Below are 18,529 nucleotides of genomic sequence, written 5' to 3'. Positions count from 1 at the left end.
TGCTGAGTATTGGTGTGTGTTTGGATGTCAGGGTGTGTGTTATGTAACGGAGACCGTGTGTGTGTTCTGATTGCACACCGACCCATCGGCCGATTTGCGGTTAAGTAAATGGTAATTGTAGAATTAAGATGCGTGTGACACAATATGAGCCCACGAACACACTTGTAAGCTCAAGCAAGGGGACTCGAGGTGGTGAAGGTTGAGGTTTACTCCTCTAGGGGTTTAATCTTGTTGGTCAGGAGCATAACAGCATAAGTAGAGAGAGCGCCGTTCTCGTGCTGCTAAATAAAAACCTCTCAGCCGTATGGGCAGACAAAGCAAGAGGAGCGGGAGAGCAAAATGCACACAATGGGAGGCTAGTACGAGGTAGCAACGAGAAAACAAGACCATGTAGAAGACGTTTGCCTCCTCCAACCGGTCCCACTAAAATGTCCTCTCCGGCATCTGTGTTTAATGGTCATTGTTGCGTTTGGGTATTTGTGTAACCTCAGGAAATAGACGGTGCCGGAAGCTTGCAGTGGTGAGTTTAATTTGTGGCAAAATAACGAGGGGAAAGTTGTCATTCAGGAGAGCAAAGTTATGCGGCATTGAATCGAGTGACACAGACGATATTGTGATGGACTAGTTCTCTCATGCTTCGTCTTGCTTCAGGACAAAAGTGTGAATTCACATGCCAAGACCCCCTCCTGCCCCCCTTCACTGATTATATTTCCAAAGCTATTATAACTGTGTTAAGACAAAAACCTCAAAAATTCTTTTACCAGCCGGAACAAGATCCCCAAATCCAATCTTCTTGACTGCGTCTCAGATACAAAATGGAATTGTCAAATCTACAGCGTAGCAAGAAACCAGAGGTGTCAAGTAACAAAGTACAAATACTTCGTTACTGTACTTAAGTAGAAATTTTGGGTATCTATACTTTACTGGAGTATTTATTTTTCAGACGACTTTTTACTTCTACTCCTTACATTTTCACGCAAATATCTGTACTTTCTACTCCTTACATTTTAAAAACAGCCTCGTTACTTCCGGCTTGTTGTAGTTCAAAAACACAAACACAAAAAACTAGATAAATGGCGCTATGCGGACAGTGAATTTGATTGTGGTTGGATGAGAAGTATAAACATTTAGCATCCAGACACCAGATTGGTTTTCTCCGCAATGCGCCGGCAGATAGGAGCGACACCGGATGGGAAAAGTGGTCTTTGGAAAGTTAGTATTTAGGGACATGGACCCTCCTCCTCTTCTTCCTCACGCAGATTCCATGTAACGTTAAATTAGTATCTTCATGACCGTGGGTTTGTCCTAAATGTTTTATTGAGAGTCTGGCACAACACAGCGACTTGCAAGCAGCGTATTAAATAAAGTGATGTGTGTCTTAATGGGGCTTTGCAAATGAACACACGGGGATTCTGTATTTGCTCATGAAGCCCGAAAATACTGGTTATTTGGCCAATGTTTTGATAACCGACCGCTGCCAGTTCAGTGTTTCCCATCATTATAAACAGGGGTGCGCCCCCACCCCGTAAAAAGTCAGGACCCCCACCCCTCATGACGTAGTACACCTGGGGGAGACACTGCAGTCTACCGAATCAATGCGAACAACGTGTGTGTCCGTCCTCTGACTTGTGTCACTGGAAAATGGGTTGTGGTTTTATCTGTTTAAGTCAGATACATTTGTTGTTTCCACCATCCCAACGGCAGGTCACGTGAGCTGCAGGCACCTTCTGATCACATTGTAACGGACTGACGTGTTGTGTAAGCGAGGTTACGCATAAAGAGTTTGTCCTTAATGGAATTTCTTACATTACTTTTACTTTTATACTTTAAGTCGTTTTGAAACCAGTACTTTTATACTTTTACTTAAGTAAAAAGCTTGAGTTGGTACTTCAACTTCTACAGGAGTCTTTTCAAACCCTAGTATCTGTACTTCTACTTAAGTAATAAATGTGAATACTTTTGACACCTCTGCAAGAAACATAGACACTTTGAGGTCAACTCATCCGATCGGTGATGGGAGGCTAAAGGTGAACCCTTATACAGCACACTTGCATTCAGACGGCTCCCGTCATGCTCCCTGTGAATTGTTAAGCTAATGTATGGCAAATTATGGTGTTCATTTATGGCAAATTATGGCATTTTACGTTTCTTTCCGTTTTTCTCCATTTTTCTCTTCTATGTTCTATATTTACCTTCTATTGTTCCCGCAATCACAGTTGTCATCTTTGACAAGCAACCCGAAAGAAATCTGCTCACGCTAACGCACACTGCCATGCATTGATCCACAATCACGCACTCCCACGCGTGCACTGCAAAGTAAGGCCAACGTGAGCGCCTTTGTGGAACCGGTTCATTCGTGCAAACATTTTCCAGTTGATTGCAATTGTCATCGCACAAGCTGAGGGAAGTGCACACGCACAAACACACACACACACAGACACACTTCTGTACGCACAAATCAGTCCGATGCCCATATGCAAATGAACCACAAGTTTGCATACCGCTAAGCCTGGGGACAATCCATCATGAATAATGGAGTCACATATGACAGACGGAGGAGAAGGATAAGGGAAGAGCCATCGAGAGGGAGCAGAAATGCGAGTGTGTCGCACTGAAACTCCTCCATCTGATTGTCGGATCAGCTCCCTTGATGAATCCCTCTTCAGGAAGAATGTGGGAGAGAGCTAGAATGCCAAAGTCCGACTGGCGCGGTTATGGTGCCGATGTGAGACGGGCTTTTAAAGTCAATCAGTGTAGCTTCCATCGTGGCGTTCTCCGAGCCGCAGGCCAGCAGTCTGACCACGATTTAGCCCCCCGGGGGTAACGGACAGCATGTGCTTCCTCTCTTCGTTTGTCAGATTAGCAACTCGAGGCACAAGGTGCAGTTGAAAGATAATGTTGAATAACAAATCGTTCAGGCAATACTAAAAGTGAAATGAAATCGCCAAATTGTCAAGAGACTATTGCATCACATTTCACCCAGCGTGTTCCGCCTCCCTCGCTGTTAACCTGCATGCAGCCAAAGCGACTGGTTAATACACTGAAACCAGAGAACAGCCGATACCAAAACTACTGTTGACCCTGTGTCAGCACATTCCTCGTCCTCTGCGGCAGTGTTCACCTACGTGTGTGTGTGAGGAATCCGACACCAGTTATTATCTTCTGTATTGAGTCGACATGGCAAAGGGCAGCACATGACATCAAACTTTGCTTTCTTTGGGATAAATCATTTGAAATACTTTGAGTTGCCAGCTTTATTCCTCAAAATATGTGTATTTCGACAAGCAGAATAGGCTTTGTAAGTGGATGTTTTAGAGGAAATACCAAAAGCTTAAAGAAAAAATGAATCAGGCATTTTCTGAGAACTGAGAATCAAAACTTCTCCTGTAATTTGAGGAGTTCTTTTCATTGTGCAATTCCATTCAATGTTGACAGCTAAGGATCGGCCTTGAAATTGTCAGAATTATACCACGCAAGCGTTGATTAAAACAAACTCAACATCGTCTCAAGTACAGCAGAGGAGCCTGTGATTCCACTCCGAACAGAAACAGAACCACAGAGGACGGGCGCTGAGGGAAAGTATTTGAGACTGTGCACTTCACAAGCTCATTAGAGTGGTGAGGGGCAGATGCGTCCTACAGGTGAGTGGGGAACAACAGGACAGCTGCTGGAGCGTGGCAGGACGCCAGTCTGCAGGAGACGTTAGTGACAGGAAATGAGAGCAGAACGCAAAACGCAAAACTAAAATCCAGCTTACTCACTTACTTTCTTTGTTTCTGTCTCTGCCGCCGTGTGGCGTGCAGTGTGACATTAAAATCAACTCTAAAAAGAGGACTGTCGGGATTGGTAAAATCCAGCAGGATCAAGAGCTACATTTTCCCTTGTTGTTTTTTGTGGGAGGCCAAAAACTAAGTGTGGTACATGAAGAAATTCAGGTGGCTTTTAATGACGCTTTTAGAATCTTGCCAACCAAGATGGTTGAGACCAAATCGTATGTTTGTGACTCGTAATGTTCCTTTCATGCTGTGTTGAGGAATCTGATTTACAAATGCAAATGCGAATGAATGACGAAATATATAACTCTAACGGCCTTAACAAATCCAACACAGTGATACTCCGTATTGTTCTTGATTCCAGAAACATTGGAACAAATGTCTGTATTTAGTCTTTTCATGTATTTAGTTTTGCCATATTTGTCTTTATTGCTTTTTTATACGGACTCATGTGTCCGTAAATAATGTTGAATATCTATGTGTTATTTATATTGAATTATCACTTATTATTACAACCGCTACTTGTGCTCTGCAGCCTGCAGTTCAGTCAAAGTTTCACTGAATTTTGGTCATGTGCCTGTAGGGTTGAAGCTTCCTCGTTAGACTGAAGTGTTAATTTACATAATCTGCTCAAAGCAAAACATTTTATTTGGGTTGAGATTTCATGTGAATCATTGTGGATTGAAAAGATTTTGAGGGAATATCAGTTTTAAGCTTTGTTTTGGAAGCATGTCTGACAGTCCTTAAACACAGGATGTGTTCAAGGACTGTCAGAAGGATGGAAGGTTTTGGAGTTCTCAGGGTTGTTCTTATTCCCTGTGACAAAGGTTTTGGTGAGAATTATTATTAATATGATTCCTGGCATCAGTGTAATATTATTATAAGCTAATTTAATTCCAACGGAAATGGCGTATTTAGTATAATCTTTTTTGCCGCTGCCCGTCACCATCTGCCCATCCATGTGTAATTCTTCCTCTTTTTGTGTGTTATCATGTGCGAGATACAGAGAGACAGTGAGAAAAAGGGCAGAGGATAATAAGGGATAATCACGGCTTTACCCGGTCGCTGCCAGTCACGCTATACGGAGGATTGAGGGGCGAAGACAGCGGGTCGTGCGTCCCCTCGCCGATGCGCTCAACCCACAGATGAGAACCCTAATCCAACCATCCACTCACACTCACCCGGGGTCTGTTTCTGCTTAACGGGCAGGCAGGTGGGAAAAAAGGCAGCTACTAAGGTAGGAAAGGGGGAATGTGAGGAGGTGGGTAGGCAGCGAGAGAGACAGCAAGTGAGTAAGCAGCGTGAGGACAGAGAGGCGGGGGAGAAGCCGTAGGGGAAGCGAGGACAATGCAATGAGACAAGAAAAGATAGGGTAGACGAACGGCGTCCAACCTTAGACCTTATAGTGAACGCTAAGAGAGCGTAGGAAGCTGGCCAGAAAATAAGATTTATATTTGAATCAGGGTAGCCTAGTTTTCGCCTCCACAAAGTCATGGGAGAACTGCAGAATGAAAGCAGAGTGAGACAGTGAAAAGGGGAGATGGATGGAGAGTGTGGGTGATGATGAAGCAGCTAAATCGCCATGGTTACCATCGCCGGTGCGGTGTGTGTGAAAAGCCTGCGTAAGTGAGTGAGTGAGTGTGTGTGTGTGTGTGTGTGTGTGTGTGTGTGTGTGTGTGTGTGTGTGTGTGTGTGTGTGTTTAAACTAGAGCACAGGGCTTGCAATGTCAACAAATGTCATCTGGTATACTTCATGCAGACGTGGTGTAATCTCAGCGATTTGTGTTTTTTTTTTTCACAAGCGAGGGGCTGTTTAGAAGGTGACACGCAGACGCACTTAGATTATGAAACACCAGAGAGTTCGCAGCGCAGAAATAGTGTTTGCTCACAGCATCCCCGAGCTGAGAATGACCAAACACATCTGTAAAGAACGCACAGAGACACAGGTATGAATCTCCACACTCCCCCTCCGGCTTACGATGCTTTTTATACACTGTGACGTCAAACAGGCATGTAATGCTGCGTCATTAGTTACTCACAGTACACAAATATCTTTATTATATTCAAGCAATGCATCCTTGCGGCTCGTAAAGGGAAAATTAAATCTATTGCTATACAAAACCTCCAGCAGATCACAGTTCCTCGGAACAGCTTATTGTCCTACTACGCCTTCCTCGTAAAATAAAATTTCCAAACTGAGTGTATTTACGTTCACTGTTTCATCCCTTTCATTTCTTTTTTATCCTCGTTTGTCATCCTTTGCAGACACACTTGTCGGAGTCACGCTTTGAGAAAAAGAAGCATAAAGGAACGTCCCAATAATCGACTGTCACAGTGTCACAAAATGTAGAAAATCTAAGAAAGCCAATTATGTCTCTTTTGTGTCATTTTTATCAGCACCTCCATTTCATCTCCTCTCTCACCTTATTTTCATTTTCCCTTTTGCCATCTCTCATTCCTTATTGCAGGTGTTTACCACCCGTCAGCCTGTCTCCTAATCACAGTTGAGCTCTTCCTCCCTCTGACTAGCCCACAGTGAAATAAATACAGCCTAAAAAAAGCGTAGCGATTGCCTCGAGGCAACTGTCAACATCTGCTCAACTCTAATTGGCCGCCGAGTGGTTTTCACCTTCGTCCAGTTGATTTTCAGCTGAGAATAAAACTTCACGATTGAAAGTTAACACGGCACCAATTGGCATGTCGGTCATACTTTGAATTTAGGTTAATGTAGGTTTTGATTTGTTGCCCTGAAACAAACAAAACTGATGCTATAAGAACGAGTTGGGAGGGAATCTGTCATATATTTCTCTCACTTATTAATATCTGATCCTGGATGCATTTTCTCTTAGTCAAACAGCAACATCTCCTTTAAATAATAAAAGTGTTGACACTTCAGTGTCTTCTTGTCCACCAGGGTCTGTCAGCGTTGAATCTTCAGTATTTCAGTTCACAATTTGGTGATTAATGTGATTTTATGTTGTTATGTTATGAAGGAAGTTCTGGCAAAACTGGGATCATGACCTATTTGGAGTTTGTAACTATTTTATGAAAAGCTCTGGAGAGACTTGCTTTTATTAGTTGCTTGTTGAATTTATTACAGTTTCCAACAATATATCACAACATTTAATACATTGTACTACATTGAATGTATTCTTTGGCAACAGGATGTTCCCCTGCTGTTTGTTTGGTTACATATTTTGTTGTGTCAAATGTTGTGCAGTGTTTGCTAAGGTAATATCTGCAGACTGAATGATGTTGTGTAATGGCAGCCTCACACACCTCAGCATGGACAGGAGAGTGTACTTTGACCTTATAAATACTCTCATATCAGCACCCTCCCCTCCGTCTGAGGCAGCCTGCTACTTTGGATGCAGAGGACGTCTTTTGTGTTTTGTATTTCAGGATTGCTGAATGTCCGCCTCTCTCACCGTCTTCTGTTTGTAAAGATGCTGAGTGCACTTGTCAAAAAGCCCCATGACGGCAGCACCTGCATTTTTTTGCCACGATGTAAAGCTGATTTGACACACGTTGTCCGTTGGTTCTGGTCTTAAGCAACACTTTAGGGTTGTATCTTTCTCTTTAGCTGCTGAATGGGACTCTACGTTCATCTGAAAAAATGGAAATATATTTCATAAGATATTCATTAAGATGTTGGTTAAGTATGAAACTCGTCAATATCCGGTGCTGAACATAAAGCTTCCATTCCAGGCCTTTGTCCTCTCTGTTGACTACTACTCAGATATCAAATCAACTACACAGCTACCATGAACACATCTGCAAGCTCATTAACATTTTAGTCAACGAGATTGCAGCCTGAATGAGTATTGATCCCTGCGGTCGTCTGAACTACGAGCCACTGGAGAGGAGCATGGTTACTACAAAGCCCGCAGCTATCAATACATCTTTATTGTTCTTTTCCACCACATATCTTTTTTTATTGTAATTAGAGCAGCGCAGCAGGACACGGCCTCTCGTCGAGATCAGTACGAAAAGGGATTAGTATCGACAGACCCACTGGATGCGTGGCTGCGCGGGAGATGCAGCGTAGTGGGAGCCCACCACCTGTCGGAGCACACGGCAGAGGAGAGGACGTGGCAACTGCTTCCAGATGGAGGGACGCAGGCTCCCTGCTGCGTCACAGGGGGAGAACGTAGAGAGTGGTAACAAGGCTCTAAAATTACGCGCAAGCTTTATGATTATCTCCAGTCGTTGGGTTCCACAAAGACACACAATGCACAAAATTCACAAAAAATCACATGGTTCCCTTTTCTTTTCTAACACATGTGTTTGTGCCGGGTCTTCCTGTAGCAGCGCACACCACTTACTGCTGGTTTGGCCACGCTGCAGCATACACAGCTGTTGAAATCAGCTTGGCAAGTTCAATAGGGGCCTTCTGATAGATTCAATTATGTTGCAATCATCCTCTTTTCTCTAATCTGTAATCTCAGCTGGATGTTGATTAATTGCCATTTGCAAGTCTCTCATGCCTTCTGCCCTGTTGGCTGCTAGCTCACTATCCTTAGTGGATGCTGTCTCCTCCACTCCTCTTCCTCCCCCTCCTTCGTCTCCTCCCACAACAAAAGGGGAAAGTTTTGTAGTATTGGTAGTTCTCTTTCATAATACTTCGTTCGATGTCTCACTATGGGATGCACGCCCCGCTGCAGACCTCAGAAGCATTAATCTCATTACACCAATCCTGATTGGCTGGTGAAACGTGTCCGTCCGCCGCAGGTAGTACCACCTACCTTAAATATCTCATGCGGACGCCACCACGTCATTCAAACACCTCTTCTCACTCGGAGCATAACTCGCGTCTTGGGCTAGTTGGCTGAACTGTCCACAGACAGATCTTGTTTAGCTTCTGTCGCCGGGCGCTAGCTAGCCTTGTGAGTTTCTTCTGCTTCGTCGGTCACACCAGACCGAACTGTGTGCTTTCCTCGCCCTCCACGGCAACAGTTGGCACTGTCCTTGACGCCTCACCACGGCTGTTCAAGTACCGAGGGTTAGCACACCAGCTAATCTCTCGAACCTTTGGTTAGCACACCAGCTAACTGCCTCGACTCCCTGCCTGCACACCAGCTCGCGGGGCATGGAGGCTAAAACCCCTCACACCAGAGGGCACGGAGACTCCGGGGCCCGTACTTGTCGCTGTGGGTACAAGATATCGAGCAGTGATCCACACCAGGTCTGCTCGAGCTGCCTAGGGCTGGAACACGCCCGGCTAGCTATATACGTCCCCGGCTCGTGTCAGCACTGTGCGGTGTTAAAGAGTCTCCGCAGACGGCTAACCCGCCAGGCTAGCCTGTCTGGATGGGACCCCTATCGCCTATGTCCTGTCCAGGAAAGTGGTCACGACGGACACCAGCCTGACAGGTTGGGGCGGAATTTACGAGGGCCGATCTGTGAACGCCATCATGTCCTGGTGAGGACGGACAACATGACGACGGTGGCGTACATCAACCGTCAGGGGGGTTTACGTTCCCGTCAGCTGCACATGCTGGCACGCAAACTGATCCCGTGGAGCTGCGGTCGTCTTCTCTCCCTGAGAGCGACGCACATCCCGGGAGCCCTGAATACGGGCGCGGACCTGTTGTCCAGGGGCGCGCCGGTATACGGGGAGTGGACTCTGCATCCGGAGATTGTGGAACAGATATGGGCCCGTTTCGGTCAGGCCACGGTGGATCTGTTTGCATCGAGAGGCAACATGCAATGCGCGCTGTTTTACTCTCTGCGCAGCATGGATGTCCCCCTCGGGGTAGACACACTACCGCACGCCTGGCCACACGAGCGTCTGTACGCATTCCCCCCCCGGGCGTTGATACCGCCCACTCTGTCCAGAGTGAGACAGCACGGCCACGACCTGCTGCAAGGGGGGGGAATGCTTTTCCACCCGCACCCAGAACATCTGGTGCTGTGGGCTTGGCCCCTGAGTGGCTAAATCTGTCAGCTGTGGGCCTCTCACAGCATTTGATTTCTACTATACTGTCACGGTGTGGTTTTATTTCCTCTCTTATTTTGTAGTTTTCTGCTTTTTGTCTCCCTGGGTAACTTCACTTCCTGCCTTGTCCTGTCATCGTCTGTGATTGTCTGATTGTTTCCACCTGTGTCCAATCACCTGCACCTCCCTAGTGTATTTAAGCGGTGTGTGTCTCCTGTCACTTGTCGCATCATTGTCTTTTGTCCTGGATGTTCCTCGTTTCTGCCTGCCTTTTTCCCCCCGGTACTTGTATGTGTTTTTGCCCGTTGGCCTTTTGAGTTTTTGCATTTTGACTATTAAAGTCCTTTTTGTTTCCCTGCAAACTCTGCTTTTCAGTCCTGCCTTTTTCCCCACGCGACATCCCTGACCTATACAAAGTGCTCGAGCCTCCTCCACTAGGTCCCTGTATGACTGTAAGTGGAGGGTGTTTGAGGATTGGTGTCACAGGAATGGCCACATTCCTTTTCAGTATCCAGTAGGAGTGATATTGTCATTCCTCCAGGACCTGATCGACAAACGGAAAGCCTTCTCCACGGTTAAGGTTTACTTGGCAGCTATAGCCGCCTGTCATGTGGGGTTTGGGAACCAAACAGCGAGCCAGCACTCGCTGGTTTGCCATTTTATGAAGGGAGCGTGCAGGCTTCTCCCCGTGTCCAGACCACTGGTACCACCGTGGGATCTGGCTGTGGTTCTTGAGGGGCTTAAGAGCCCCCCCTTTGAGCCACTGGAGGGGACAGACTTGAAACACGTGTCTCTCAAGACCGTGTTGTTGCTGACGCTGGCTTCGGCTAAACGGGTTAGGGACATCCACGCGCTTTCGGTGCACAGCGCTCCGATCAGCTCTTTCCGGGGATGTGAGGATGATTTTAAAGCCCAACCCGGCCTTTGTGCCTAAGGTGGTGGGCTCATGTTCTCCTATTGTACTTGTGCCTTTTGCTACCCTACCAGGTGAGCAGCGTTCGCGTTCGTTATGTCCAGTCCGTGCAGTGCACACTTACATGGATAGGACGAGGAGTTTCCGGAGGAGCGATCAGCTGTTCGTCTCCTGGGCTAATCCGCACACGGGGAAACCTGTCACAAAGCAGCGCCTGTCCCACTGGGTGGTGGAGGTGATAACTTTGGCTTATACGAGTCAGGGCATGCAGCCACCTGTGGGCTTGCGAGCGCACTTGACTCGGTGCCTGCCCACATCCTGGGCCTTATTCAGGGGAGTTTCTGTTCAGGACATCTGTGCTGCGGCGAGTTGGTCCTCACCACTCTTGTCCGTTTCTATATGCTGGATGTTTCCGCTCCGTGCGTGGTTTTGCTGTCCTGATTGGAACGGAGTATTTTTCTCTGAGCGTTGGTGGACGCTAGATAAGCTTGTCTGGCTATACGGGAGCAACCACATCTCATAGTGAGACATTAAATGAAGTATTATAAAAGAGAACTTTAGGTTATTTACATAACCCCGGTTCTCTGAGTAATATGAGTGAGATGTCTCACCAGACAACCCTTCTTGCTTGGGCGAGTGAGAAGAGGTGCTTATCTTGAATGACGTGGTGTCGTCCGAATGAGATATTTAAGGTAGGTGGTACTACCTGCGGGGGACGGACACGTTTCACCAGCCAATCAGGATTGGCGTAATGAGATTAATGCTTCTGAGGTCTGCAGCGGGGCGTGCATCCCATAGTGAGACATCTCACTCATATTACTCAGAGAACCGGGGTTATGTAAATAACATTGCGTTTAAATCTTTTCATGGTCTCGCTCCCCGAGTATATATTCAGCTTACCACATGTGTTCTTGCACCACCCCAGACTCTCCGATTCAATCAAATACCACCGGAATTCACGCACAACCTTGTGTTGCCAGACGTCTGTAGTGTCAATAGGGCTCATGGTGATACAGATAATTCTATTAGCAGACGGAAGCGTCAAGGTGCTCTATAGGTGTGAGCGGCCCATTGAAATGTGAACACATGCCAACTGGGACGAGTCGGACAACTTGTTCACTTTACCTGCTAAACAAACTGATTAAATCCTGATAACTTTGCGGCACTCGGGTCGCCTTGCACTCCGAAAAGGGACGTAATTCATGTTGAGACACAAGCCTCAGCATTACGGTATGAAACCTCCGCCTTCATCTGTCAGACGCGGCGGCGGCGGGCGCATTAGCATCATCCAACGCTCCTGGCTTCTGGGCCATGCATATTGGACGTCCGTGTAGCCTACATCCACGGCTCTGCCATCCTCCTTCTGGATACGGTGATGGGAAGATCTGCGTCGTGTAACCGTATCCTTTCAGTGGTGTTTAGTTGGTTCATTCCCCTGTCAAAAGAAATCGATGTCCTGCTGATTGGACTCTTGGGTTTTTAGACTCTTCAAAGTACTTTTCCAGCTGCTGCCAGAGGCCTTAAGGTGGGAGGGAGTGGGGGGGGGGCTTTAAATGGGTTTAATGAATGTTTTAAGGCTATAATAGTAAAGCTATGATGGTGGTATTATTGAGGTGTGATCACGGTGGGGTAAAACATTGATTAAGACATTTCAAATATTTTAAGATGTGTTTGATTTGTCACCTGGCAAAGCCAATGCTCGCTTTTGAGGTTATTAATCCACACGGCAATATTGATCACACTGTGGTCCTGGTTTTATAGAGCTGCTGTGAATTACTACCGTTTTTTGTTGAGTGGCGAGATATGAGGTGTGTGAGACTGACGAGAGTGAATGGGACGTGTTAATGTTGGGAATCACTAAAGCAACATCAAAAGCAGCGAAATGGATGGAAATATAAAGCCAAGGAGGAAGGCAATCGCTGCGAGGCCGAGCGAGGAACGCTCGTGGATCATTTTTGCTGTGCTCCACGTTTAACTAACCGAATATTCGGTGAAGGGAATAAATCCTAAATTAGACAGCTGTCTGTTTGACAAAAAGAAAAACAACGTTTGACGGCTTTCTTTCTTTCTTCCTCAGATTCTGATCGGAGAAGTGACCAGTTTCTTTGTGAAGACGGAAGGAGCTCAGGAAAAGACCATAGTGACCGCCGACTGCTGTTATTTCAACCCTCTCCTCCGAAGGATTGTACGTTTTCTGGGTCAGTTATAGTGCTAGAGATCAGAGGTTCTGCCACTTGGACTGAATGGAGCCTCTGTGCTCCGGGGGCTCATTTGGACTTGCAACGGCACTCCTACAAGGCCCGGAGAGAGAGAGATGGAGAGAGAGCTTGTCCTTTGTAGGTCTCCTGTGGACTTGTTTCCCCTCTCTTCGTGTTGCGCTGATGATCTTTTTCATCTTCTCTGTAGCTGTATGTTGTGAATCTTTGTGATGGACCGTAGATATGATATATAAAAGCAAAGGCCAGGTCTGTCTGGCATTACCCCTCCCACACAGCTAGAAGTCAAAGCCAGCGTTTAAATCCGCATTTAAGTGGTTGTTTCTCAGCAGTCTCGTTTTGGGTTTGCATAAACACATCCCCTCCTTCTTGTCCCACTTGTGTGTCTCTCTTTTTGTTACACAGGTGTCTATTCCTTCGGGCTCTTTACCACCACCATCTTCGCCAATGCCGGTCAAGTGGTGACAGGAAACCAGACGCCTCATTTCCTGTCCGCCTGCAGGCCAAACTACACGGCTCTGGGCTGCCAGTCTCCGCTGCACTACATCGCCGAGCGCCGGGCCTGCACAGGAAACCCCTACCTGGTGGCGTCCGCCCGCAAGTCCTTCCCCTCCAAAGACGCGGCGCTTAGCTTTTACTCAGCCATCTACACGGTGGTAGGGAAACGTCTTTGAGGGTCATGGGGGGGTCATTGGATGACCGTGGGCTTTACCCAAGAGCTTTATTAATGATCGATTGATTGTTTACTTGTGCTTTGTAGATTAGCTACAGGAGGAGAAATGAAGAATAAGTTGACCAAACACCTCAAAAATAGAAACGCAAATGTACAAATAGAGTTTCTACTTTGGCGCTCGGCCTGCTCTCTTTGTCCGACAGTTATCCGCCTCTGTCTAGTGCATGTTTTCTTCATATTCAGACTCTTTGGATTTGAAGCTAGTCGCGGTTGAATGCCGTGTCAGTGGTACTTTCTAAAATCATACTTATCTTCAGAAAAAGCCTGTAGAGCTGCATTCAGTCCATTTGGTGTCCTGAACGTATCCTAATTCATATTGCAGAGACCTTTTATTAGCTTCTCTCTGAAGAAATAAATTTGATATTAATTCAGTCAATTACACACTCTTTTCTTACATTAAACCCTCAACCTCGAGAATGAAATCACTTCTGTGGCAAAACAGAGCTGAAATTGGCGACACCCACGTGAACAATCACACGTGTTCATGGAGCTTTCTTTTGGAGCGAACCCTTCAGCTCCTCTGAAATCACTGCAGAGTGCGGCCTCTTGTGGCTCATTCAGGTTGTTCATCGTGTCTCTGCTGCCTGACTGAAGACTTAATAGTGGTTCATCCCGCAGTGAACAAATAACACAACGTCTTGATTTGATTTAAAACATATCTCTCTCCTCCAGATGTACGTGACACTGGTGTTCCGGACCAAAGGGACCCGCCTCACCAAGCCCACCTTGTGCCTGGTGCTGCTGTCTCTGGCCGTGCTGGTGGGGGTGGTGCGGGTGACTGAACACAGAAACCACTGGAACGATGTGCTGGCTGGGTTCGTCACCGGAGGGGCCATCGCTGCCTTCCTGGTGAGAGGGAGGAAGATTTGGGCAGGCAGGAGGGCGGAGGAAGAGAGTAATTTCAGAGAAAACTAATTGGGTTGCAAAGTTTGTCAGTTGTGATGTTGTTCCCCAGGAAAGGACTTTGATGGACTCTCACACACTGTCACGCCTATGAAAGTGAATATACTGGTCTGAGTCTTTATCATGGTACATTTATATAGTGTAATTTGGTCTTGGGACCTCTTGGCCTAAATCAATTTTCTCCGAAAACTTCTAGGATTGGTGCTAACTTTAAAGATCAAAGTGCTCCCTCCCAATCTTTCCATTATTTTTCTCTCCCTCTCACACTGCAAGTGTCCTATTCAGCAATGTTCTTGTGCCCACTATTACGGACCAGAACATCCCCCATGTTCCTTGAGCAGTAGAGCAAATATTTGTCCTCCTTTCACCTTGTAACTAACGTTTTTTCTTCCTCATCATCAGGTTTCATGTGTGATCAACAATTTCAAGCAGACCCAGATAGCATTGCCACCTCCTCCGCCTCAACAGCGCCCTGAGCAGCCAATCGGGCTTCCTCTCATCAGCCTGCCCCGCGTGGAGAGTCCACTCGAAAAGTTAAGTGGCCTCCAGGTAAGGGGTGGGGGAGGACGTCATGGAAAAAACATCTAAACAAAGTGTCGGCACGTTCTTCACTGAAAGGTGTCTTTTGGTTGAGCTAATTATTATTCCCAGCACGGTTCTATACCACTAGTGTGCTAGCGTTAATGCTAATGCCACCATGCTTTAATGCAGCTCGGTTTACAAAACAATGTCGACACCCATCTGGTGATTTCCTGTCCTGTGAGAAAAGTGTGGTGTTGAAGCATTAAACTGATTTTACTGATTCAATCTGGCTCTCTGCACTGCAAACTATTACTACTCCATCAGTAGTTTTACCCGTTAGGTGAAAGTTTAGAGTGACGGCTAACTTGCTAAATCGGTTAGCAAGTTAGCTCGTAGCTAACTAGCCAATTGCCCGCTAGTTTCAAGCCCCGGGGAGGAACACCATGCTTAGCTACAATCTTAACGTAGTGGTCAAAGATTGTAATTACAACTTTAAAATCTTTCAGATGATGCCACGAGAACCCCAAAAATACTTTTACCCATGAAATTACATCAGTAACTTTGGGCATAACTCTGTTTGAGGAGCATCAACTTCCCAGTACGAATACTTGAATAGTTGGTATTTAAATATTGTTAGGGTTAGTCGACCGAATGGTGGGCTGCCGATTCTGTTGCTGTTGCTACTTCCCTTATTCTGCATCTCTTTTCATCTAGTTATTAGATCATGCCGCCATACTTTAATGCTACACTGGTTAAAGATTTGCAAAACAGAGTTATCGTTCATCTGGTTACAACTCCAGTGCTCCTTTTTTTGCAAAACTTCAGTGAGTCCACAACTTGTCACAACTCGGTATAGAACTCAGCCCGCAACCAGAGTCGTAGTGGAAACTGTAAACATAAAAATACCCACTGCTCTGACCACCCTGCTTCATTGGTTTAAATGGGAATATCCGTTCTAATCCTGTTCTGTTTCTATGGAAATTTCGCAACATCCCCCGAAGATGAATCCCACTGACTGTGGTGATCCCCTGAATTTTCCCCCCGTGCCACCATGAGGTTGACATTTGTGGTTTTGAGTGAAAGAGACTACGCATTCATATTTACACATTTATTGATGCATATGTTGGTCTGGATGTTCACTTGATAAACTAAACTGGGCGTACAGCTTCACCTCCCTTAACATGGCTTGTAGACCCTTGTTTTCTATGTGAATCTGGGTGTTTTTGACTCTTTTTGTCCTCACTGATAATCCTATATGATAACTTCTCACTCGTTTTGTACTCTTTCTACGTCCTCTCTACCTCTCATAATCTTCTCTCTGTCCGCTTGCCTCCCGTTAGGTTCCAGGGCTACCGTATTCTGAGATCACATGACCATCAGCCAATGCCGTACCCCACCCCTCCCGATGTGCTCCTCCCCTCACGGCGTTGCCTCACCAGCGCAGTCTAGACCTCCCCACCGAATGCCCCCCGCCCTGCCCAGCCCACCCCGCAGGACGACACCCTCTCAGACGAGTCAAATCTACGCAGGTCTGAAAGGTCCACCAATCAGAAGAGGCAGACCAGCGACACGTGCGTGTGACATGCGCCGCTGAAACCCGTCATCGGCTGAGGACCAGTAGGACGGGATACGCGTCCTTCTTTTCCTGTTATGTCATGTTTTTCCTCCACAATGGCGTCCTTTTTTCTTTCTGGTGATAAAAGACCCGCTGAAAGAACCCGCCAAAGCGAGAGCTGTTGAAGCAATACTGTGTCCATATTTCCATGTCCTGTTTTTCTAATAGACAACACAACAGGGACTCTAAAGACTGTTGGCTGGTTATGACTTGATGAAACACTTGACCATGTAAAAGTTATTCAGCGAAGCTGAGGGTTTCAGGGATCGAAGAAAGTTCCAGTCGCTGGTGGATCGTCCTCAACGCAACACTCAGGACAATACAATGGGGGGGTAGGGACGAAATGAAGATCACAGACCTTTATCTAATCAAACGCAGGTATTATGGTACAGATTACGTCTGTCCGCATAACAAACGAGACGTGGTCGAAGAAAAAAAGCACCTTTGTAAATTATGGAACAGATGAACCAACTTAGTGTTCACCAAACTGTGTTGTGTCTTATTTGTTTTGGGGGATTTGGTTATGATCTCTGGGCTGTATTTTGTGTGACGTGACAGAGGAGAGAACACACCAGGGCTGTGTTTGTGATACCACCATTTGTTTTTCTGGGAAATCAGTTAATTCATCCTTGAACTAGATTTTCCATCAGCTCTCCAAATGTCTTTTACTGACTATTCATGTCTGTGTTTTCTACACGTTGGTAGGTTCCACCTCCATAATGTAAAATATTCTGAAGGTTTCATCATTAGACTTACTGCCTATTCCCCTGTGGACTTCATTGTTGGTGTTAGTTGCTACAAATGTCTAAATCGTTTTTTCTTTTGCTACCTGTATCTAAATGTGAACTGTTTCACCCCCTTTTCTTTCTGAAGCTATCGTGTTATAAGAGTAGTTTGGCGTCGGTTGTTGATGCCACTGTTTTATCCGTCCTGTCCAGTGATTTCCCCTCACTGACTTTAGGGAACCGATGGCACGGACCGGTGTGTGACACAGAGGCGTGACCTCTGAGTTTTGTATAGTTTTGTACAGTAAATAGGTTTCTTTACGCGGTATATACTACATTATCATTACGTTTAGTGTGAACGATGCGAGGCTACGAGTAGAGGCCTGCCTTGAAGTAGGAGCGTGCTTTGGATCTTATCCGTTCAGAAGGACACACGCAGGCAGGTTGTTCTAGTGTTCTAGGTTATTCAAGAGTATGCGATGCGTTATATAAAGAAGACATTTTACTAGGCGTGTGTGCGCGTGTGTCTGTGCGTGTGCGTGCTTATTGAGATTAGTGTGTACGTTTTATAGGGAGCACATCGTATGGCAGCAAAACTATTAATTCGGCAATCTGTTTTTAAGTTAAACCGTCAAAAGTAGCTGCTATAATAACACCTGTGCTTGTATGTAACTGCAGGCCATCAAAAGACCCCTGCCAAGGCGCCCTAACAATGCCTGTTAAAGCAGAAGGTGCTCATTATAGGTCTGAGATTACCTTAAGGAAAACTTTTCGGTCTGGATTTTTTTTTGTAAACAACTGAAGGGGTGGAGAACATGGTAAATGTCCAAAATGACATTATTTTCATGTTAAAAATGTCTCTGTTTTGTATTTATTTACCTAAATAAATTGTGATTACCACACATGGCTCCTGCGTTGCACTGTTTTCATGTGATGTTTTTTTATTGCTTGCACTCTAAAACTGTGCTATTCTGCCACTTCCATTTGTTTAATGCTTTTATTTCAAAACACTGACATGCAGTAGTGATGACCATTGTACTTGAAAGCATTGAGATTACTTTTAATTGATATCAATTAACCTTGAAAGGAAAAACACAGGTGTTACTAAAAACATTAACATTGGCTCTGTTCTTCTTTTTTGTCCCAGCAAGTCACCCCCGATTTAAAATACGGATTTATTCTCTAAATATT

The 18,529-nt window shown here is 45.8% G+C and overlaps 1 protein-coding gene across 9 annotated transcripts in view; it reads left to right on the top strand.

Moving 5' to 3' along the window:
* The window catches only part of LOC120824934 (phospholipid phosphatase-related protein type 5), a 40,670-nt gene extending 22,427 nt beyond the window's left edge, over positions 1 to 18,243 (top strand). For 6 of the 9 annotated variants that reach the window (XM_040186105.2, XM_040186106.2, XM_078080234.1 and 3 more), the window contains 5 exons: positions 12,702 to 12,822; positions 13,246 to 13,496; positions 14,246 to 14,422; positions 14,879 to 15,009; positions 16,339 to 18,243. In XM_040186105.2, the coding sequence (XP_040042039.2) occupies positions 12,702 to 12,822; positions 13,246 to 13,496; positions 14,246 to 14,422; positions 14,879 to 15,009; positions 16,339 to 16,447 (789 nt within the window). In that variant the 3' untranslated portion in view covers positions 16,448 to 18,243. Of the gene's footprint in view, positions 1 to 12,701; positions 12,823 to 13,245; positions 13,497 to 14,245; positions 14,423 to 14,878; positions 15,026 to 16,338 lie in introns of all 9 variants that reach the window. The other 3 variants (XM_040186107.2, XM_078080236.1, XM_078080235.1) reach the window with 1 other exon arrangement.
* Positions 18,244 to 18,529: the final 286 nt, after the last annotated feature.

Source organism: Gasterosteus aculeatus, chromosome 9 (assembly GCF_964276395.1).
Source record: "Gasterosteus aculeatus chromosome 9, fGasAcu3.hap1.1, whole genome shotgun sequence".
In the NCBI taxonomy this organism is placed as follows: Eukaryota; Metazoa; Chordata; class Actinopteri; order Perciformes; family Gasterosteidae; genus Gasterosteus; species Gasterosteus aculeatus.
The sequence above is the reverse complement of the archived record's forward strand: the minus strand, read 5'-3'. Positions and strand labels throughout refer to the sequence as shown.